General features: G+C 46.2%; 1 protein-coding gene across 5 annotated transcripts in view; it reads right to left on the bottom strand.

Annotated features, from left to right (window-relative positions):
• The window catches only part of ccser2a (coiled-coil serine-rich protein 2a), a 57,360-nt gene extending 40,206 nt beyond the window's left edge, over window positions 1-17,154 (bottom strand). For all 5 annotated transcript variants that reach the window (XR_015102054.1, XM_086122095.1, XM_086122096.1 and 2 more), the window contains exons 1-8: window positions 16,706-17,154; window positions 8,824-10,253; window positions 8,520-8,731; window positions 6,451-6,544; window positions 3,579-3,681; window positions 2,683-2,869; window positions 1,346-1,414; window positions 1,133-1,252 (exon numbers count right to left, since the gene is read on the bottom strand). Coding sequence is in view for 4 of the 5 variants with exons in the window: in XM_086122095.1 (XP_085978221.1) it covers window positions 1,133-1,252; window positions 1,346-1,414; window positions 2,683-2,869; window positions 3,579-3,681; window positions 6,451-6,544; window positions 8,520-8,731; window positions 8,824-10,210 (2,172 nt within the window). In the remaining variant the exon portion in view is untranslated. The remainder of the gene's footprint in view (window positions 1-1,132; window positions 1,253-1,345; window positions 1,415-2,682; window positions 2,870-3,578; window positions 3,682-6,450; window positions 6,545-8,519; window positions 8,732-8,823; window positions 10,254-16,705) is intronic.
• Window positions 17,155-23,660: the final 6,506 nt, after the last annotated feature.

The following is a 23,660-nucleotide window of genomic DNA, read 5'->3' as shown; positions in this document are numbered from 1 at the left end:
ATAATCTGAATTCTGCACAGTCCAATTTGACTTTTAACTCACTCTGTCAGCTTCCATATGCGCGAATGCCATTCCTCTCTCTCCTATCTGCTCTGTTGAGGGTGAGGGCGCAGCAATATTGCGCGGGACTGGAGAACCAGCTGGGGAGGTGCTCGCTCTAATTGGGAAGGCTCGCATGAGGCGGCGAGGGAGGCCTGGCGTTGACATTTTGGTATTTGTGAACGCGGCCGCGGATTTTAATATGTCAGGCGGACATACTGTTGTTTGGCTAACAAGGAAGTCTCTTCAAGACACTAATGAGCGTTAGGATGGAGATGGAGTAAGCTAAAAGCAAACGGAACAGAGGTTATTGGTAGCCAGCGGTGGGGGCCAGATAACTCGCGGCGGCGTGCTTGCGGTCCCGAACGCCCACCGGCGATGAAGGCTGGCGCAGTGCTTCCTGATTTTATCAGTGGAGATTTGCACCATCCGCCTCTGTCTTTTGCATCGTTCACAGCGTGTCGTGATTACATTCAGACGGAGGAGAGTCTCTCTTTAAAGTTCAGTGTGCAAGTTGAAAGTTTGAACTTTTTTTTTTTTTAAATATCAACTTTTTTAAAAAAAAATACAAATGTACAAAACAAAATGAAATAAAATCATTTCCGTGAAGTGAAATCTAACGACGGTAAGACTGTGATCAACTACGAGCGCTTGACACCCCCTCAAAACGTTAACAATTTAAACCTTAAAGTATAACACAAACTATGACCCTGAAACAGTCTTAAATCACTTCAAACTCATCTTACAATAATAAGATGAGTTTGACTGTGACACTCTCCATTACGTCCGCTAACAACCCAGGCCAAATTTAGCTCCTCCCCTCCCCAACAAAAACGGCTGTCTCTTATGACTTCAAAGAACTTTCTTGACACCAATGACTGCACTACTTTCCAACTCAGTGCTCTGACGGTATGCACAAAAAAAATTTGCCTGGCCCAAAATTAATATTGAACGTTTTTTTTGGGGGGGGGGGGCTTGTGAGCATTTTCCACTTGTATGGACAAACAGCCCCGCAAAAAAAGTGAGCATTTCCAGGGAATGAATGTTGGCAAAGAATGTTGCAGCCACAAAGAGCCTTTTTTTTTTTTTTTACCACTTGTTCCCGCTGATGCTGCTGCAGCTGCTGACACTGCAGAGTGAGCTGAACAATGGTCTTGTCTCGACTCCGAAGTTCTTCTCGGAGCATGTGCACCTCCTTCAGCAGCTCCTCAAACTGCAGACACGCACGCACACGCACGCGCGCACATATGCAGTTATATAGCACTTCTACAGGAGGGGAAATAAGATAAAATCATGTTTTTCTTACCTGGGATACAGTATTGGTCTTGCTTCCAATCTCGCCCGCAACATCTGCTGGCGAGTCCGGATCCTCGAGCTGCAAAACACACACGTACACAGAGAAATGCAGAAAGTACACGGTGAGACCGATCAATGACAGTAGCCGTAGGGCACGCCTCAAGAGCAATGTTGTGAGGTGGAATCATTTTCCTCCTCCACACATTCACCCCTGCCGGCCTTGGACTGCCAGGCATCGGTGGCACGCACCTGCGGCGCAATCTCCGAGTATAGTCAACACATTTATTTCATAAGGAAGCATAAATGTCAGCCGGCTGCCTGAAAAAATCCAGGCATGCCTTTGTATTTTTTTTTCTTTTTTGCCAAAAGGTAGTTCAGAGGTTGGTCTTGTATGTGTGCGCCGACAAGCCAATTTATTAACATGCATTCATCTGAAACGGGGGACACGCATACCGATGATGAGGCAGAATTTTTCTTTCCTCCCCTTCTGATTGCAGTCAGCAAATGGCTGATTGAGAGAAGTGATGAAGGTGTTTTTCCTTGTTTATGACATTGTCAAAAATCCGTGGAGTTAAAAATCATCTCGCATATACGCTGCCTTAGAATCACCTAAATACTTGACAAAAGTTCCAGATGATGTTTTTGTATTTTCAGCAAAAGAGAAACGATCCACTTGAGGCTACACTCAGAGGAGACAAAAACATTCCTGATTTGGTGAGTCATTCAAACGGTAGGGTCAGAATTTAGCATGAAGAACATTAAAATGGATCCTGTATCAACGGCGTTGGACTAAACGGTGCGTCCGATATGTCCTTGGCACGCTTTGAGCGGCTTGCTGCCAACCGAGCATCCTTTGAATACCGCAACCGACTTTAAGACGACACGAATGGCCACCTAAAGCATGATTTCCCCCTCCCCCCCCCCCCCCCGCCCCCACCGCCCGCACCGGCTTCTGTATTCACCAAAGTGAAGGCCAATCGAGCACAACTGGAACGTAGTGCAGTAGCAGATTCCATTCCAGCAGAAAAATGTGCAATAACTAAGTGACGCTCTCATTTTAACATGGACCAAATCCTTCCAGCACTAAAATAAAATGCGTGCCACCAAGCAGGGTGGGGGTAATAAAGTGGCCAGTGAGAGTATTCATTCAGCAACAACAGAATTCATTTCCAGCATCCTTTGATCTGCTGTCAGCCATCCTCTCATTCCCGCGACTGAGACCGACGGACTCTGTAATTGATTTCCTCACATTCAGACTTAAGCGCCTGCCAGCAAAAAAAAAGGAAGGTGCGAGGCACACGTTCGAAAGCCAAACCGGTCGGGAGGATCTAATCATGAGAGTCGGACCTGCAGTAGGTTTTTCAGCCTGAGCAGCTGGTTCTTGACCAAGGTGCAGTCTTGGCTCATGTGCTCCAGCGACAGCTCATCGGGCACGGGGGCGGGCGCGCGGCCCTGTCGCCTCGCTTCCGAGGGGGCGGCCGGTAAAGACATCCTTGAAGACTTGAGGCTGTCGTAGTGATGGAAAAACGGTGCCCTGAGAGACAAAACCGTCCGTTCGTGTAAAGCACAATGGAAGCTCTTGAGGTGTCCTGAAATTAAGATTTGAAAATAATGACCGTTGAACCTTGCAATCGTTCATTTCCATCAGAGGAAATCGTAAAATGAGAACTGCATCCCAGATCTGATTGTTGTTGACCTTGGCAGTTATGTTGTAGTTCAAAAAGGTTCAGCTTAGTAGGTAATATTTAGATTTTTTTTTTAATTGTCAAACGGATAGCCAAAAAAAAAAAAAACTAATCATCCCGTCAAAAGGCACAATTTGCTGTTATTGGCTATTTTGGCTCTGTCTCGCGATTGTGATGCAAGGTTGCCGACGCATATCGCTGCAGCTATTAAATATCATGAGAATCAATTATTCCAAAAAGCATACCGTCGATTACCAATTGATTTTTGCAGTATGAATGTGAGCCGTTGTCCAACTGGTTTCGCGATCCTCACATTCCACACTGTAACATCTGTGACGTTGTGTGCGCGTGTCTTTAAAAGTTGGAAAAGTGATCACTCACAATGATATTGCTTTCATTGTTTTTTTCTTGTCATCAAATCATTTAAGTTAATTGATTGTTTCAAGCAGCCCTACCGCCACACCTTGTTGTAAGACCGCAATCCAGATCAGTGTTAAACCATCACGTCAAACCACAAACCTTTGCCTTTTCGTGAAGGGAAGCAAATGGCTCACGAACCTGCCGTCGTTGGGGAAGTGGTCGGCTCCATTCCAGCGGTGGTGTCGGCGGCGCTGTCCCTGTCGACGGGGCCCGCTTACACCGTTGGACATCCTGTCAAAGTCTACGACAAAAGGTAAGAATATGTTGAGGCACGGCGAGGCTATCGGTCTGTGCAGAAAATGGTGTCTGCCTTCAAAGCTTGTTGCAAATGAGTTGAATTTGTCGTGAGAGATGAGATGTGTGACATGGAAAACATGAAGGTAAGAAAATGTTTTTCAGGCGGGCTCACACATAAAAACAAACTATCATATTTTCTGGCGATGAATGCGCCTGTACACATTTCAAACGCTCTAAAATATCGGCACGCACATCTTGATCTTTTCCATCTCCCTCTTCGCTATGCAAACACGCAAACAAACAAATAGAAAAAATAAATAAAAATCTGTGACGAGCAATTTCATTTCCAAGGATGTAAAAAAGGAGAGTGAGACTTTGGAGACTCTCGGAAGAACAGAGCAAAGAAATGAGCCACGGCTAAGGGAAAATCTGACAAATAATAGAGGCTGACCTCCCTTTCCTGAGAAGCGAGGCCCACAGCAAAGGGAAGGAGACAGCGAGAAACAACCACGCGCGCACACACACACACAAACAAAAAATAAGAAGAATAATGGCAGGGTGGAAATGCTGCTGCTGACAATACTTTACCAAAAGTGTCACCACGCAACACAGAAGCAGGCAGCCTGTTTCATACTCAAGCGTTCATTCCGGGAACCTGACAGAGTCCAAAGTCATTAAAAAAAAAAAAATGACAACATATTCCAGCTAGGAGAGTGCCTCAAATAGAGCATGGAAAGAAACGTCCACCTGGTCCAGTCGTTGAGGCAGAAATCCTGAGTCCACCCTGCCTGGCCATGTCTGTGGTGTCAGGCTTGTTTTTCAGGGAACTCCCAAGGAGCTTTTGAGTCCAGGTTTAGGGGAAACTCCGGGGGCCTCCGCAAGCCCCGACAGCTGGGTTGAAAGAAATTGCCCCGCGCCGGCCGGTCATCCGCTTCTGATTTGACCCCCTAGTTTTCCCTTTCGCCTTCTTCCTGTTATGTGGCAGAGTCAGGGTGTCTCTTGGAGGGAGGAAACCAAGGCCAGAGCTAGGGGAGGGCCTGCGGAGGCTCTGTAGGCAAAACAAAACCGCCTTCCCGACCCCTGCTTTCAGGGCCGTCCTTGTGATCTCACTTTCACTGTGCCTCTTTTCTTGTACTTGGCCCGATACGCGGGGGCTATAAATATGGACACTTCCCAAAAAGGGAGCACGGAGGGGGAACGGCACGTCAGTCACATTCTTCTGGAGTGAACATTCCCTTGGCCTGCCTTGGACTGTTTACAATCTTAACGGTGACGTGTGACTGCGGAGTGAAGCCGTCTCCGAATTGCAGCAGCGCCATAAAAAAACTCGGGCACATGAGACCGTTCACTTCCTGTTCGGGTTGCGGTTGATGCACTTTTGGGGGCATTTTGGCAATGCAACCGAGACCAGTAACGGCAAAACAAAAATGGAATCAAACTGAAAATTGCAGCAAGAAGTGGTCGAGAAGGTTAAAAGTATATTAATATTAATAATACTTTGTAAGGTCATATAAAATATATTAAAAGGATATATATATCTAATAACAAATATTTATTTTTTTGATTTTACTTTTTGAGGTCGGCACAATAAATTAAATGTTCTCAAATTAAAGTACATTACAGCCAACCTTTTATTTTTTTAAATTAATGTAGCATTGCTCACAAAATAGTTTGCTGCATATACCGTACAATGCCAAGTTGAAAAATAAAAACTGTGGATTATACAAAAAGAAAAACAATTGCTCATTTGTACTATTTTCCTATTTTTATTGTTAAATAAAACCCTTGCTTCAGGTCCCTGGAAATAAAAAATATGCTCCTTAAAAATTAGAAAGTTGCTCCTCAAATAAAGTCAACTGAACTTTGAAAGAACTTTGTTGACCAAATTGTTAGTCATTTACCAGTCAATATCATGTAAAACAATTATTTTTCCATTTATAGTATGAAACCTGTAATATTCCAGAGACACATACATGACCTCCGTGCGTTCGATTCTGGTTTCGCGGGAGACATCTGACATTAGCTCGCGCGATAAACAAGCCAGGCAGGAGTGGCCCGACCTGAGTTTGCGTCGCCGCTGACAGGAGTGAATCGTCGTTGCAGAAGTCATTATAATTCACGACGGCGCGAGGTCAACGTCTCTGCGCCCCCTCACTTCCATTCTCTCGTGACACACCAACCGATAAAGGCGATAATACAGCTGCCGGCACAATCGCCACGACCTGATTGCCTCGAGCGCATGCAATTAAGCCTTTTCACGCCAGGATCAAGAGGCTGGAATTTGATGAGCGATAAAGAAAACGACAACAAAAGGCTACAACGGCGCTGATGTCACAGCAGTCGAGCGGGAATGGGAAGTGGGGACAATGAGCCGTCCAACTAATCACTTTATTACTACTGTCAAGGCAATTAAACGGTCTGCCGCCGCATCTCAATATTTAAGGCGCTTGGATGTGCGTGTTTTATCGGTTTGCTCCAGACAGCTGGCGACATCCTCTTCAGTGCAGGTTTTGCTGCCGAGCTGTCATTTCCAGCGCGATAAATAACCTATAAATAACTCTTCGGCAAGCGTGTACCCATCACAATAGACGGCGAGACCATTCCGACAGATGTTGCACAGCCGCGCAGGGATTTGATCCACCCGCAATAAGGCGCGAAAGCATATTGCTGGAAATAGAAAGCGAGTAAACTTTTTCGCCACCCCCGTAACTAGTTTGCCACTGACTTTACTGGATGTTGTTCTGTTCCAGGACAACGAAGCGTGTGCGCTCACCATGCAAACCATCCTCTGGGAGATCCACATCCAGCATGAGGTCATCGTCATCCGCCTCTTCCACCCCTGGGCTGTGCAGATTGTTCAGGATATCCTGGGAATCACAAACAGAAAGAAATAAAAAACGTTGCAAGGGTGTTGCCCCACGTACTTCCATTTTTTTTTTTCTGACGGTGTAGATATTGCTGTGGCGCCATTTTGTGGCATCTTGGTGATGAGGAACTATGTTGGAGTGAGTTGAGGAGCTACGTGTATCAGTTTAATTAATGACGAAAATACGAAAACCTTTATTAGTCTCGCAATGGAGAAATTCCCAATTCACAGCAGCAAAGTTAGGAAAGGAAGAAGTAGAACAACAAAATATAGGAGCTGCTGGAAAGGCAGCCACTCTGTTGATCGCTGTCATAAGAAGCCTCAAAAGTGTCGATCAAGCTCGTTTCCAAAACATTGGTAGAGGTGCCAACATTAATTGATTAATCGTCAACCAAGAAAAAAACAATTCCTGGGAGATTGTAATTTTAGATATTGATACATGAAATAGATGGAAAGAAAAATATCAGTCATGTTGTTTGTGGGAAGGAAAATAATCCTCATCCTTTAGTAACTTTTACAGTGCTGTTAAGGCAAAAAGATAAAAACATTTCACATGTCCAGAACCATGCACAGCTGTGACGAAAGCAGCAGTAAAACTAAATACCTTTGCCAACTGCAGTATGAAAAAAAACATTTTAATCCGCAAACAATAATCTATGCATTCTAAAATGTGCACCTCTGCGCATGGTGTGTCATGGAAATGTTATCAAGCCCCGGGTTGCCCACACAGTGATTTTGCACACCGCCATTTGAATGCAGAGAGAGTCAAATACAGCCAACACATGACTGGCTCACCAAAAAAAAAGAGCAATTTAAAGTGCAGGCAGACACTTTTAAAGGTGTGTTATGGAGGCACATCGCCACCAAGTGGACTGAGCATATTACTGCAGTGTATGAAATTTTTAACCCATTACAGTCCCTCCCAAAAAAAAAAATCATCCGAATACGTAATAAATCGTTCGATTTTGTACCATCTATCAAGTTCTATTCCTGTATCAGCAACACCACAATGCTCTGTATATCATTATTATCATTATTATTCGGTTAAAGGGGGACGCCAAAATTCTGAAAATGCATTTAAAAGAAACGACTAACAGCAATGTTGAAAACCCAAGTCAAGCGCATGTTAGCAGCGGCACTAATGTGATACGATACCATGTCCTTAGGACAAAGTAAAGACTTTTAATCGGATATGCATAGTTGCCGCATGTGATGTTATGCTGAGAGCAGTATCGCGCATTCCTCCAAACTATTTTTTCCATTCTCTCAGGAACATGAACAAAAATGGCGTACAGTACAACAACTGAAGGTGCCCCAATTTCTTCCCCCAAATGTTTTTAAATTGACATAGTGCCAGAAATCCATCCGGAAATGAGTTTGAAATAACGACCGCACGGAATAAAAACTCCAAAGATCATTTGATTACAGATTTGTACTTTCAACGAGCCTCATTCACGGACGGATGTGCTCTCCAGCCCGTGTTAAAGACACCCAACCCCCCCACCCCCGCTCCTTTTCTTTGTCTCTTTGATCAAGTTGAATGTCCCTATCACATGTTCTAAGCACTTAAAAGACATATCTTATTATACAATTTCTAATCTGTTTTTCCGAAAAGCTCTTTAAGTGTTCCCACGGTCAGGTGCCATGGTACGTGAACACACAGAGAACCCAAAGGCTGGAAATGCTATTAAAGCCGCGGCTGGGACAGCATTCCTATCCGGGATAACCTCTTTGCCTAATGAGGTAGGAGGTGAATGGGTGGCGGCATTTTTTTTTTTTTTAAGTAGGCAATAAAATCTGGCACGAGCATTGCCAACAGGAAAGTGATCGGCTCATTGGAATTAGGGACCGGTGACAGGAAATGCTTATTCTTACTTTTATTGTCTTCAGCTCTGACAGTAACTGTGCCAAAGGAAGGCGATTTAAAGGCTGATTGCAGCTCGTGTTCATGTAAGCGACGGCGCGACGGGACTCACCATGCTGTTGAGCTCGGAGTCGTCGTACGGATCGCACAGATACGTGCCAGGCCCTGAAAGTGGTTCGAGACCTTCTTCGTCCCACATGTAGGTTCCCCCGGAGCTGTTGGAGGGTGACAGCTCCAAAGATGAAGCCTGGCAGACATCACCTGTCTCCGGCGACTTCACAAGTGCTCCCTGGGAGTCTTGCATAGGGCTTTCTTCATCATGGCCTGGATGAAATGTTAAAAAATAAAATAAAATATCACTCAACAACAAAGTCCAACGCAAGGATAATTTCGGCTGATTTATTTGATGGATTTACCTGCCGGCTCCCAGTCATTGGTCTCGTTGAGAACGCTATTTATCTTCTTGCTGTCGTGAGGGTCCCCGTCACTGAAAACATCCCCCAAACTGTCCAAGTCATCTAAAAAGTCTTCACTGGTGTTTCCTTGGCCGAGGGATGAAGCGGAAGACAGGGACATGTCTTCCTGACCATCAGCGACCGCCTCATCTGAGCTTGGCCCCAGCACGCCGCTTTTGTCTTTTTCTCCTCCATCCGTGATCCGTTGATCAGCGCCACTGCGACCGTCCGCTTCTTCATCCTTTCCACCGGGTTCGGCATCACCACACGGAGGGACGGATGAAGGTTTGACGGCTCCTTTAACCCAAGCCGGAAGGATGGTCTTTTGCTGCTTGGCCTGTGCGGGTTTCGCCTGCTTGAAGCCCAAAGACGCGCGACTATTCCCCAATAACTTGTTCAAACCGCAAGTGGAGAGCAGCGGCTTTTTCAGAGCTCGAGGAGCGGAGGGCGCTGCCGGCGTCGGTAGCGAGGAGGCAGCCGCTGCCGGCGTCGGTAGCGAGGAAGCAGCCGCAGTTGTTCGGCTGTACTGAACGCCTCCGGTGCCACCGGCAGAAGATCCGGACCCCCCTTGGCCAACACGCAGAGCGCCGAGTCCTAAACGTAAGCGTCCGTTGCTAAGTTGAGGGGGTTTGAGGAAACTACTCCGAGGCGGTCGAAGCTGAGTGTTGGCCAGAGGTTTGGCCAGTTCCACGGCCCGGTTAAAGGAGAAGGAGCGGATCATGGGCTGGCTGTTGGGAGACGGAATCTGCTTGAAGTGCGTGAAACTGTTTGAGCGCACCATCTTGTCCAGTTCCAGGGTCTTCAGGCTTTCGCTGGACTGCGAAAGGCGGTCTCGGGAGTCGCTTCTCGGCGATCCTGAGGATAACTTGGGCCGTGCTGGGCGGGACTCTGTGTCGCCGTGGTCTGCTTTCGGTGCGCCGTTGAGAGAGCTTTGGCCCAACTTGATGCTGTCTTTGGGAGCTACTTTGAGGGGTTGCTTCGGGGCGGCTTTGGGGCTCGAGGCCGCCACCGCCAATGGACCTGACCTGCGCATTATCGGCGTCCCCGGGGAGGCGCTCTTTCCTTCCTTTGCCGATGGGGGAAGTTGTCTTGTCTTCTCCTTGCCCCCGTCCCCAGGGCTGGTCAGGGTGCTCGGGCTGGAGGGGGCTGTCCCTTCATCTCTCCTCCATTTCAAGGAAAAGGGAGAAGTTCGAATGGCACCATTCGGGCATGCGCCAGCAGGAGCCGTCTTGGCATCCTGCGAAGACGAACCGTTGGTCAAGGAGCCAGCGCCGCCACTTGTCGAGCGCCCGCCAAACTTGGGCAGTCTTGAAACCATGGCGGAGCCGGTCGATACTTTATCTTCCATCGGATGCCAACGGAGGCATGGAGGAGCGTGGACTCACACACCGCTGGGGAGAGAGCAGAAAGAAAAAAAACAAAAGGAATCAATTAGCACACATTAACTGGCAAAAATCTGTCTGGCTTCCTTTGCTGATCCCATGTTGAGGAAAATCCTTGAAACAGAAATATAGTCGTACTTAAAACAGACGGACGACTGGAATGGTTGCGTGTCTGCGCTTGAAAGGCTCCTCGCCGCGGAGAGAGCATTAAGAATTCATGCGATTGCTTTCTAAGGTAACTTGAGAGTTGATAAGAACGTTCACCTCACCTGCTCTCATGCCAAGTCATTTCATGAGCAACGTTTGGACCGTATACGTATACAATAAGTATTTTTGGAACAAACTAACACGATCTTGATTACTCCTAACAAGGACTTTTGTTTTTTGAGTTGCCGTTGGTGTGCAGGATGACACAAAAGCAACTACGATTGCAATGGACGAAGGCGCACGTCGAAGATTGTGTTTTCTTGTTTATTGAAAATTTCCTTCACTCTGGAATAGCTAATAAGATAAGAAAACCTTGATTTGTCTCAAAATCGAGAAATCCCCAATTTACAGCATGTAACAATAATGCATTTACCTTCATGGAAAAAAAAACTATCAAACATATGTCGGAGGTTGGTACTCAGGTTTAAATTTTGCAATTCCATTACATCCCCAATAAAGAGAGAGAAAAAAAAATCTAACGGAAAACACTCGACGAATCCTGACCTGCATCCGTTACCGTGTTTTGAGCGAACACGGCAGCAGTACGCGGGATCAAAAACAAAAAAGGCAAAAAAGGCTGCGGGATGAATGTGACTCCGGGAAGAAGGCCAGCGCGGTTTTAACACTTGCGAATGGGCTAAGTCAAGGGCGGGAGAGCTGGAGATGTGTCGGTTGATGAACGAGCATGTTGGATCCATCTGGTTGGATCGTGTGTTCACAAAGGAGAACGGCGGACAGTCACCTAACGCGCCATCAATTGACAATCCACTCACAATCGCGCCCGTTTCGATGGTGCGCCAGTGTTGGCCGGTAGGCAAACTGCGGATTGGGGAAATCTGATCCATATTTAATGCCTCCGCCGCATCCGGGTGAGAAAGGGGGTCAACCGTGGATGTCGTGCTGTCCCACATTCCCCTGCGCAAGCACGCGCGTCTACAATCAGTCGCATCTCGCCGCTGGCGTCGAGGTGTCCGACCGCCCTAATCCGCATCAATAAACACACATGGGCAAACGCGCGGAGAGACACACTCCCACCCACACAGGAAATCAGGTCAACATGCCGAGGCAGGGCCGCCGCCAAAGCCTTTCCTCCCCCCTCCCCCCCCCCCCCCCCCCCAAGGAACGGGCGTGCGTCTTTGCGCTGCATGGGTCCAAATTGGCGTTTGACCATACAAGCTCTCAAGTTGCACGGGGCATCACACGGAAGCGCAACGTTAACACTTTTGCGTTGATGTGGGTCACCTCGCTGATCACGCCTGCGAGTATTGAGATTCTGACGGGTTGACACACATTCGGAGGTGGGGCAGGAAAGAGCGTCGGCCATCTGTCGAACCCCTGGCCACCCCCACCTTCTGGGACTACACAATTGATCCGATGAGGAGTGATAAGATTCGATGATTTGATATTGCCAAGGGAATGGAAAGGTTGTCCTGTCCATCAATTTCACTGACGGGACATTTGATTTGATTCAGCAGCAATTGCCAAGGCAAAGTGTTTTGTCGCCGCATCAGTTAACTTCCATTATTAGGGCTGCAACTAACGATTAGTTTAATAATCTATTAATTAATCTGTTGATTTTTTTTTAAAATAACTGATACATCGGATTTTTACATTTACTTCCCTTCATTCAAAAGCGTGTCATTATTTTCCTGACTCATAAATTGATGACTATTCAGTTTCCGGTTTGCTTTGCAACAGCCAACAGAAATTTTGCAAAAATGTTTTTTGTCTGAGGTAAGTGTTTGTTTGGAAGTGCCTTGGTTTGACAAAAACACACACACACAAAAAAAAAAGTCTGCATTCACAAAGAACTACAGAAATCTGGTTATGTTTATTAGATATACAGAGGGTTTTGGACAATTTTAAGTTAAACAAGGTATTGAAGCGATTAATCGATTTTGATTAATCGATTATCAAAATAGTTGTGTATTAATATGATAATCAATTAGCTGTGGGGTAAGTTAGCGCACTCATGTCAAAGTACAAAACCTATTTCTATTTCCCATTGAACAAAATGTTCCCTTTCCATCATCATCTTGTGACGTGATAACAATCAAAATATTAAATGTGCACTCCAACATTAAAAGCAAACAAGTACATCTTAATATACAGGTACCACAAAAAATAACTGGATAAAAACTCCACTCGGCCCAAAATCAACTCTCTACGTACGCCAAAGTGCAGTTTCATGTCGCTCATTGTAAGGCCCCCGCATCTCTGGGGACTCATAACCTCGATCGGTCATGCAGAAAGGCCGCTGGCTGGGCCGCCGTGCTCTCTATGAAGCGATTAAGAGAGCACCATTATAGCCGGCTAATAGAACGAGGCGGCGACGAAAGCAACACTGACGCTTGCCTAATGTGTATTGAGTGAAAACAACACCGAGCTGAGCGGGCTTCTGATGCTAAGCCACCGCTAATCTAATGAGACGCCAAGGAAGGCGACAGGTACAAGTGCAGACGGTGAGGGCGTGGCACCCCAGAACAGAAAACGAAAGCGCACAACAATTATTTCCACAATTGCAAACAATTTTTTAAAAAATGAAGACCTTACCCTGAGAAGTCGAGAGTTAGCCATCCTGTTTTCACCATTGTCAAAAGTGAAAGTAAGCATCGAAGAGGCTGGTGCACTGACTGAAAGGGGTGTGCTTGTGTACCAGTATTGTGTCTTGTGGGGACATAAATGTTTTACGGTAACACTGCTGGAGGGACCCGCCTTCTGCTTGGGGATGAAAACAAAGTCATTCAATTTTCAGATTTGGCTTCAAGGGGAAGCAAGGCGAGGTGACGGCGAGTTGGAATGCAAGTTAAAGTCGTAAACTCTTTGACGGTGACAGAAACACGACCGTGTGACAATCAAAAGAAGGAAGCATGAACATAAATCTGGCGAAGGGATGAAAACCACATCAACCCGTCGGTGTACATGCGACCGTGTGATGTCATGCGCTCACCAGAGAATGAAAAAAAGCAAAGTAGACGCCGCCCAGCCCTTCTCAGACAGGAAGTTGTCTTGGTTTGTACAAGTTTCACTATCTGCTCATTTCGTTCAAACACTTCCTGTTGACGTTACGTGTCAACTGTGAGGCAGACGTGCGGGCCACGTTTCCCCCGCGCTGCCTCTAAATAGTCCATCGGTGTGAACTTGCCCTTTGACTGACAGGCGATCAGGGCCCACGGTCAAAAAGTCCGCCGGGACAGGCTCCGGTTACCCGCGAACCTCATGAGGACAAGCGCGATAGAAAAGTCATGATGGAGACAAGTCAGCACACGAGCAAGCGTCGGCTGTCGCGCCGCTATTTGACCTTGACTTGAGCCCCGCAGATGAGATTAATGTGCATTTAGGAGCCACGTTTAATTGTCGCATTCTGACCGCCGCGCGAGGATTGGAGAAGTTAAGCTGTCGTAAGCAAGCGTCGATCCCTGCACGCATCGGCCATGCTTCATCATTTCAAGTGGATCGGGGGGGCGGGGAGGAAGGATGCCGGAGGAGCTCCTGGCAACTTTGTAAATCCGGCAGAGAAGTGCGCCTTCCGCAATTTGATCTATTCCAAGGAGTTTAACATCTGCGCTCTTACCGAGGGAATGAATAAGACGTGATCAGCGAGGCTAAGTTTAGCTTCAATGACAGACCGCATGGAGTGAAGCGGGGGGGGGGGGGGCAAGGAGGATCAGAGGAGAAGTCAAAGCAAGCCACAAGGCTTTGGGTCCTTACACAACACGCAGGCACATGCATAACCGGGCAGTTCGTTATCCCGCATGACCTCGTCAATAAGATGGCCACATCGCTGCATCGGAAAGTTCACACTGCCACCGAAGCAGCCTGGTTTAACATTAACTAATTTATGTGGACCATTTGAGCAGATATTTGTCTGAGTTTAACTCCTCTGGGATGGATTTGCTTACGACTCACAGAGCAGTCGTCTTTTAAGCTTACAAAGAGGACCACCCCATTTCAGTGAATGGGGGCCTAATGAAAGCTTTTCTCAGTAATCCTCCCATGGGGGGGGGATTCATATGATGCATTCTTTTTAGAGGCCTTCCTCACAATGTTGCTGTTTCTCTGCTGGACGAACCGGAGTGGTTAGATTAGAAAGATTAGGTTCAAAAGACAGACTCAAAGATTCAGTCAAAACCAGAACCGCAAATTTTAAAGAGGACAAACAATCCGAAGTTGGAACAGCAGCAAATGTTTTCGCCTTGCATCAGAGGGGAATAGCGAACGATGAAAAATTAAAACGCAACAACAGAAAGGTCCCCTGTTCCAGATATGTTGGAACAAATTCGATATTCACCCACACGGCAACATGCCTGAGATGTGCCCGAGCAAAATTTAGCCCGGGAACAATCGCCGAGGGCGGCCGTCACTTGCTGAAAAATAATCGTCGACGTTGGGTGCGGCCGTGACGCCCAGCGAGGTTGTCGCCAACGGGCCGCCCCAAGACGTTGGAGATCGACCGGTTGGTGGTAGTATGTGCCGTCTGCTTCCCATCAGTGGCAGGGATGAGAAAAGAATCAATAAAGTCATTTAGACGCACGATGACGCCGCGAGACAGAAGGTGGGATCACGGAGCAAATCTCCATCCATCAATGGCTCAAACTGAAAATACTTTTTCGGGGTGAGTCATGGGCGACGCTGTGGGAGACTGGTTAGCACGTCCCGAGGTCAAGGGTTCGATTCCGGCTCCGGCCTTCATGTGTGGAGTTTGCTTGCTCTCCGCGTGCCTGCGTGGGTTGCCTCCCACATTCCAAAAACATGCACGGTAGGTGAATGGTTGTTGTTTTTCGATGTGTGCCCTGCAATTGGCTGGCATCCAGTTCAGGGTTACCCCCTCCGAGTGCCCGAAGACAGCCGGGATAGGTTCCAGCATGCCCGCAACCCTCGTGAGGATAAGCAGTTTCAGAAAATGGATGGATGGCTCAGTGAGTCATAGGCTCTTAAAAATATCATCACTTTCCTGCCCCTTAAGGCACTCAACCCTGGAACTTCCCCATCTTTATGGACCAACTTACTGAGACTGAGTTACTGGGGCCCCCCTTTATAGCTTCTATATAGCAAATGGTTAATAAGTCTTAGCAGCTATAAAACTCTCACTTCTAGCCTCCAGACTGGAAAAAATTACTTGTCCACATTATCTGCCACCCTCAAGGACACCTGTTCCGTGCCCTTTGGGCTTCTTCCCACACAAAGGGAGGAAGTGACTGGGTGACCACAGCTCAGAGCAAACAAAGCACACTCAAAAAAAATGTACAAAGATCAGCAAGCAAGAGGACCCAAAAAGTAAATACAGGCAAGCAGGTTGGGGGTTGTTGAGCAGTCTGGAGATTTTCAGCTGTTAGCTAGTCCAGGGGGGGTCTGATTGTAAAAACATTTCCAGCCAAAGTGACGCTGCAGAAGCCGAGCTGACATGTGTGTGCAGAACACACACGTGGGTTTGGTGTACAGTTTGTCACTCTAGCAGGGCCATGCCACATTTCTATCTACTGACGCGTTGATGTCACGGCTCTTTCCACCGTCTGGACCGCAGGGGATCATACTTAAATACACATACAAGCGTATGCATTTGACTGACAGTAGCTTAAGTCGTGCTATAAAAATATAAAAAGGTGACATAAAGTAAAAAAACCTTGAGTTATAGTTGAACTCCTGCCTGCCAGATCTAAATTTACAGTGTGAGGGCAACAAGATGGAATGCGAGTCATCTTTGGTTACTCTTTAATCATGCCACGTGCTCCCTACTTACTGATTTTATGGCATTATGAGGCCCAGTTGTCTGTTACAATTTAAAGTAAACATGAAATACAGTGCCGGTAAATCTGATACAAGAGCTGCAAAAATGTATACAGGAAAATACATCGGCTGCGAGCTGTTTCTAATATTTGGGTGACATGAGATGGCTTTTAGTTCGATGCAATGTGGTTTTAACAGGTTTGATGACCTCTCCAACAGTGTTGAACAAGATTGAAAAAGACAGACAGACGAAAAGAAATGTATTCCTTATTTTTTGCATGATTCTTTTGTCGGCTGTATTGGGTGGGAATACGTAATGTGCTGTTTGCTTATTTAACAAACCAATGTCAAAAAAGTGGTCACGGTAATGTGGCAAATTCCATAGATGTCTTATGAGTGACGTCAGCGAATCACGTCGTACTTCTACTCATTTAAAAGACACAAAAGCGGGCTTTGCGGTATTGGGAGCATGGATAAAATGTATAAAATAAATATGAATAATAAACAAGCAACATAGTTGTACTTACCTGGGTTAAAAGCACATAGGATGCCAATAAAGAGTCCTCTTGTTGCTTGTGATTCGAAGATGCTAGCTTGGTTAGCCCATAGCAACTTGTAGCCAAGTTTAATAAAACAATATAGACAATATTCTACGTCCAAATAAATCTGGTAAATGTGAGGAGATAGCCGAGGAAAAGAGGAGGGCGTTGTGGGAACAAAAAAAATAATAATAAATATTGGGAAGTAGCAGCCGAGATCCAGACGGATGCTTCCAGTCAACAATGTTCTGCAGCGGCGTCCGTTACTTCTTCCTCCAAAGCCTGAGATTGTGCGCGATGTTGGGCTTTCGAACGAAGAGAGAAGCCATAATCGAGTAAAAATAAATACACAAAGAAAAAAGAAAGGGCGAGAAGCTTGAAATGATATTGCCAGTGTCAACAGCCGACCAGGACCACCAGCACTAGCGACCCCTCCAGAGGACTCCCACTCCCAACATCCTCCCTCGACTCCGGCGGGGCGGAGCGTGTCTGTCATCGGAAACACCCGATTCTTTCCATTGAAGAAAGCTGTGAAGATGTTGAACGTTTGTTCATTGAAGGGTGTAGGAGTAGGGGGGATACATCGTTAATGTTTAATAATCGACATTTTCGCAATTTCGTTTTTGCGAGACCGTCCCGATTCCCAAATGAAGTGACGTCACTGTGAATTGCGGAAATGTAATTTGAAAGCCTTAGATATTCACCAAAAAATTGTTAATTCTGACAATTGCTGAGGTTTTTTTTTAAGTTGATAATCATTACTTATTTTACCCGAACGGTCTTTGCTGTAAGTCATAAATTTAATGGCGTCACTCTCAAATGATGAAAGGTGAAACTGCTGTTGTCTAATGTAACCACAAGAGGGTGGCCGAAATGCAGACGAACCAAACGAAACTGTAATTGTCTATTTCCACCACCAGAGAGAAGCATTTTAATTTTCTTTTCAAGAGGCTCCTCGACTTTTGTCACTAGATGGATGGATGGATGGATGGATGGATGGATGGATGGATGGATGGATGGATGGATGGATGGATGGATGGATAGATAGATAGATAGATAGATAGATAGATAGATAGATAGATAGATAGATAGATAGATCAGCGACCAGCGGAAATACAATGTAGCGAGGGATTTCTTTCTTTCCCGATGAAACTTAACACAAGACGCAAACGACATGAGTGGCTTTTAAAGATCTCCTGTAAATGGCGTGTTTTTGTCCCTTTTGTGCTTGCTCACTCGGGAATGCTGGACACAGCTTGGATTTGGTCAATAAGCACTAAATTATTCAAAACAGTAATTTAAGATCCTCCTTTCAGTCCTGTTGAATGATGTAATGCAAGAAGCTTGCTGTTTTGGAATATTATTATTTCGTATATATATATTTTTTGTTTTTTTACACAGTTTTATTGAGCTCCCATGCCAGTTTATAACTTCAGCCTATAACCTTTAGAGGAGTCACAGGTGTCAAGACGGACAACAGGTAGTTTTACTTGTTTGACGCTTGTTGGAGAAATCGAAAGTAAGTTGGATATTTTGCAAAGCCAAATTCAAATAGCATCTTAGTTGTTGTCTTTGGCGTATCATCTCAGAGCAAAATACCCTGATCAAGTTACCTTGACGGGGGGCCTCACAAATCAACACAGTGTGGTGCTCGTAGGCTGAACTAACATGTAAGCGGGATATTTTGCGAAATGTTTTGTATGAGGAGAATATAAGAAAGATGCCTGAGCTGAGTCGGCTCTATTTTATTGCTTTTCACTGCAGTCGCTCACTCCTTGGTTTGACAGCTGATGAGATCCTGGGCACAGGTCCATAAGGCCCTGACTGGTCTCGTTTGTATTTACCGCACATGCTTGATGCTGGATTACATATCAGCAAGCCTGCTCAATGCCATATGTCCTCATTATTACGAACAGAACAAGGGTTAATAATGTCATGCTGAATCCAGACGGCGCCTCCCACCAAGCTGTCTTCCCGACATGACATCCATCCTTGTTTCCTGCATCCCCCCCCCCCTTCCTCCAATATAAGCGGAAATACGATGGAAATACGATATCCTTGATATCCAGATTAAGGTCCGTGTACCAGGACACTCCTTGTCCTAACTTGTAAGAAAATTTAGTGCACTATGAGAGCAACAAAGCCGCACTCGTAAACGAAGATGTCCCCTAATAACCTTTTCGCCACTACTGGGTGACATTTAAGCTCGTTGGACAACGACATGTTACTTGTTCGCAAAACTTGCTGCTCTTTGAGCATTTATCAGACAACCTTAAAGCCCATCTTAAGGTCCATGTACGAGTGCGCTATTTGTTCTTATTAGTAAAAGAGTCCAGCGCACTCGTAAAACTGCCGTTTCTTACGATTCGTACCAGAAATGTATTTCCCGCTTATGTGTGGCATTTCTGCACATTAGCCCTTTCACGCACCCTGTAACCTGATAACATGATAAATTGTCCACTGTAGTAACCGCTGCCCCTGAAAGGGTTAAAAGGACATTTTTTGGGGTATAATTGTTAATAGTAAAAAAAAGTAGTGGGGGGTGGGCATTACTAGCTGGACGCAGTTGTTCCAATTATCCTATGAGAGCTCTATCAAGGCTATGATCAAAAAAATGTTCAACCTCCTCGATGTTCCTCGTTTTCAGTCTACACGTTCCACCGATTCTTTCACACTTCAATTTCCAGCATGGCATGCATGTCGCCCATCGGCGTCATCGTCATCATCATCACACATCACAGCAGTAACACGCTTGGTGTCAATGTCAAGTCATTCCCCAGCAACGTTTATTACTCGGCGCCGATGGCTTAGCGCAGATTGAAGCCGCACCCTTCACAAGGGTGAACGGAAAAGAGTTCGTCTCAATTGTACGGCGCGTTTACACCATGCGTTCTGCAACCTCTTGTCTCGTTGAATTTCGTAACTGTATTCTGTTGGACCGATAATGAGTCTGACTGTCATCACCGCGGTGACCGGGGTGTTTGGGTTATTGACCCACTAACCCCACGAAGGCTTACAATTACTCATAGAGGCCACGAGATGCAGGCAAAATGCGACTTTTGTCTCCATGAAGCTCCTCAACTCACTTTAACATGGGTCCCCGGTCCCAAGATTCAAAGTACTTTGTCCTGAACGTGTGAATTATTCCACTGCGAGAAAGCAAGCCTGTTCCTGAATGTGCCGCGGTTGTGGGTCACGTGACCGCCACGGTGACATCCTCCTCCTTGATGATGTCATAAACTATGCTCGTTTATTAAAAATTCAACACGGTGCTTGGTCTTTATTAGCTCGGCCGATCCTGACATTTTACAGACTCCATTAAATAAGTCTGATGGTGTCATTAGGCCGAGCATCCCCGGGGAGGGGGGCGGGGTGGACGACATACACTCATTTGTGAGAAAATTGCGTTTCATAATCGGGAGATTTCAATACATCAGTTCATGAATGATTCGTAATTATTTATAATTGCGAACCAGTGTAGTGCGAACACACTTTAGGTACAGTGACAGACACAATGGAATTAAATTCTGCTCACTCAGCTCTTTTATTTAGCAATATACCTTTGATTTAGCACGGCTGCTTGGTGTTTGTGGCGCAGTGATGCATTGAAATGCTACAAATAAATGTCTGGACACGCGGCCCGACTCGTTCAATAAAAATCGCTGACATTTGAGCACGTCGGTGCCACAAAAGAACTTCATAAGGGATGCTGTCAACATGTCATTAAAAGCGAGGGCTACATTGATGGCACCTTGGAAAGAATAGTAAAGTATATGAGGGGAGAAAGAGGAGGCGGATAATAAAGGAGGCGATTGAGAGGAAACCGAGCGGGGAAAGAGCGGGAGCGAAATGTACAAAGTGTGTTTGGGAGACGGCAAATGGGAGTGATGGCGTAATGCATAAAAAATGGATCAGAAATGAGGGGGGGAGATGGAGAATGGTGAGGAAGGGGAGGGGTAGGGGGGGCTGATGAAAGGAGGCAAAAAGTTGTGGGGGGGAGGGCGGTTTCGATCCCGCACAAAAAAAAAAAAAAAAAAAAGCTGAAATAGCATCTGGGAGCTGAAACGCTTGACCTCTGCTAAGGTCAAACATTTGGATTGCAAGTCCATTAAGTCCCAACGTCATCAAAGTTTGCGATAACGCTCACTTCTAGGATCGGTCAAGTTATGATTACACCTCCGCTAAGGTTACAATTTTTGTTGGGATTGTAAATGCCACTGACAAATGCATGTTGACCAGCCACCTCGCTTCGAGGAAAATTATCCCGGGGACAGACAAGACAAATCTGGACCTTTTTGACGAGGCACATCAGCTCAAAAATGAACCATAGCGAGAAAAGAACACTGTCCCTCGTTATTTCTGTGACCACTGTGGGTTTTTCGCTGATTCACGGACAAATTTAGTGCATTTTTTTACCAAAATCGGTCCCCAACCAGTGTGGACTTTTGTTGAACTTTGAGTTCACGTTTGGTGGCGCTCGTGAATTTGTTAATGATGAGTGACGCTCCACACAGCTTCAAATACTGTAAATCTCCATCGTCACCGACATTATTCCCACTGGCAGCCTCTTGATGCAAGAAATAAACGTGTGAGGTCAAAGACACCCCTCAGGTCTACACACACACACACACACACACACACACACACACACACACACACACACACACACACACACACACACACACACACACACCTCCTCCTCCTTATAACCTCTTATTCTTCATGTCTTCACCCTCCTCCTCTTCTTCATCTTTGCTAATAGATTCCCACCTCCCTCAGTGCCCTCCAAAAGGGGGCGGCGGTAGATTGCTTCCCTCTAATCCCGCCTTGTCTTCCTTGTCACACGCTTCCAAACGAGCCCTTAGCTCCTCTTGTCACACCTCGTTTGGACGCGAGACGACGGACATGATGTATGCGCCACCCACTGGCCACCCTCTTTAACCTTGCCGCCCACACTTTTTCCGCGCCCCCCCCCCCCCCTTGTCCCTTTTGGGTGCTGATGTGATCTGTGACACACACACACACACACACATCCAATGACAGCACAGGAGCAGATGGGCGCCTGCTTGCGTTAAAAATAAAGAGTAACCACCACCCCCCCCCCCCCCACTCCACTCCCACGTCTGTGTCAATCCAAAAACGTGAGCGTAAAAGAAACCCCTTGAAAGTGATCTTTTAATTGGGTGACCCTCACTTTCCCCTGCATTATATATAGCATGTAAGCGCCCATCAATAATAGATGAAAAGACTGCTTTTGCTGCAACAATTATGACAAGTGAGATTTAACAACGCCCTGGCAGAGAGACGACTGACTGTATGTATGTTCATTAATTATTTAACGGACACACGGGGAGGCAATGGTGGAAAAAAGTGGGTGATCAAAGAAAATATTCAGGGCGATGGTGAAAAGGGAGAGGGAGTGTGTCCATCACTTCCTGCTCCAACCACGTGGGAAAAACTGAACGTGGACCCTTGTTTCCCCGTTGTGGAGGACACGTTCATGTATCGCGGGTTTTCTGCGTCAGAAAGAAACTTCTGTTGGCAATTTTTTGGAGTTGGGTTCACTGAAATTTTGTGTATCAAAAGTACTAAAGGTATCGCTACAGTGAAACTCCTCTACAACGTAACCCACATGGGCAAAAAATACCCCCTAGTGTGAAAAAATCTTCATGCATTAACACCATTCCCACTTTCCTGCCCCCCATACAATGAAAAAAAACCCTGTTGTGTTGTACGAAATCTTTTTCTCTGCTCTTGCCACGCGACGAGATTCAACGAAGTCTAATCCAACAGCGACCTCTACTGCTTCGGTCGGAAACGGCAACAGCAACCACCACACTGGTGTACTGTATGTGTGTGTGTTTACATCTGAGATCAAATTTGCTACAGTGAAAACCCCCCTGTTGTGAAAAATTTCTTGCTGCAAACATGATTTCGTTGTAGAGGAGTTTCACTGTACTCGGCAACAGTGAGTACTCGGGCAACGCCTACTCATACTGCCACCCTAGTACAGGGGTGCTCAACCTGTCGATCGCGAAAACATAAATTTTTAAAAAATGGGTCACGTTTAACCTACAGTGGCGCACGATCTGCATCACCAGAAGTTGTTAGCGATCAGCAGTCTGCAATTGCAGCTTACAATCAGAGCAGTTGCGATGTATCATTTTTAAAAGTATCATTATTCCCATTCAAAGTTCATTCAACAACTGCTCGCTTACCAAATATGTACATAAAGGGTGTTATACATTCCATATAACAAATCCTTTGCATGCGCATATTAATCTCTCCAAGGTTAATCACCAGCCAGGCATCAAACGCGCTTCCCCCGCCATATCTCCCCCCGCCAGCCGGTCGACTTTCACAACTTCTCAGTTCAAAGCGGGCCAACTAACGGCGAGCCATCCAGAGTGGAAGACTTTGAAGGCAAGTCCAGCCGCACCGCAAAGGGCCCTCCATTAAAAAGGAGAGCGGTTGTGGACACGTTTATTCATCTCTCATAGATTCTGGAAAATTCCACTTGAAAGCCACAGACGGAGAGGGAAGGGATGACGGGCAACATTCCCGAAGGGTGTTTATGGGGGTCCCATTCAGAGTGACCTCAATTGGCCTCTGCTGGAGTACCTGCTCAATGAGGATCCATCATAAGAGAGTGGAGTGGACCGGAGAGGGGTACTCACACAATGAGTTGCGACTTGTATGTTCCTGATGATATCGATTCAAGTGAGTGACACTCACCTTTTGCGTGGAGAGCCGACAACACCCTCTAGCCCCCCCCCCAACCTGAGAGTCACACTTCATGTACAGGCACAGAATGTAAAGCTCCCAATATGGCCGCCACCCCCTATAGAAAACCTCTTAGCGCTCACTCCGACGTCTGAGGCACTTCCTCTTCATCTCTCTGCACAATGACACCAGTAGAAATGATTGGCCATTACCGCCGAGT

This window comes from Hippocampus guttulatus, chromosome 10, assembly GCF_054856545.1.
Source record: "Hippocampus guttulatus isolate MCC_2025c chromosome 10, RoL_Hgut_1.0, whole genome shotgun sequence".
Lineage (NCBI taxonomy): Eukaryota > Metazoa > Chordata > Actinopteri > Syngnathiformes > Syngnathidae > Hippocampus > Hippocampus guttulatus.
Note: the sequence above shows the minus strand (reverse complement) of the source record. Positions and strands in the feature narration are given on the sequence as shown.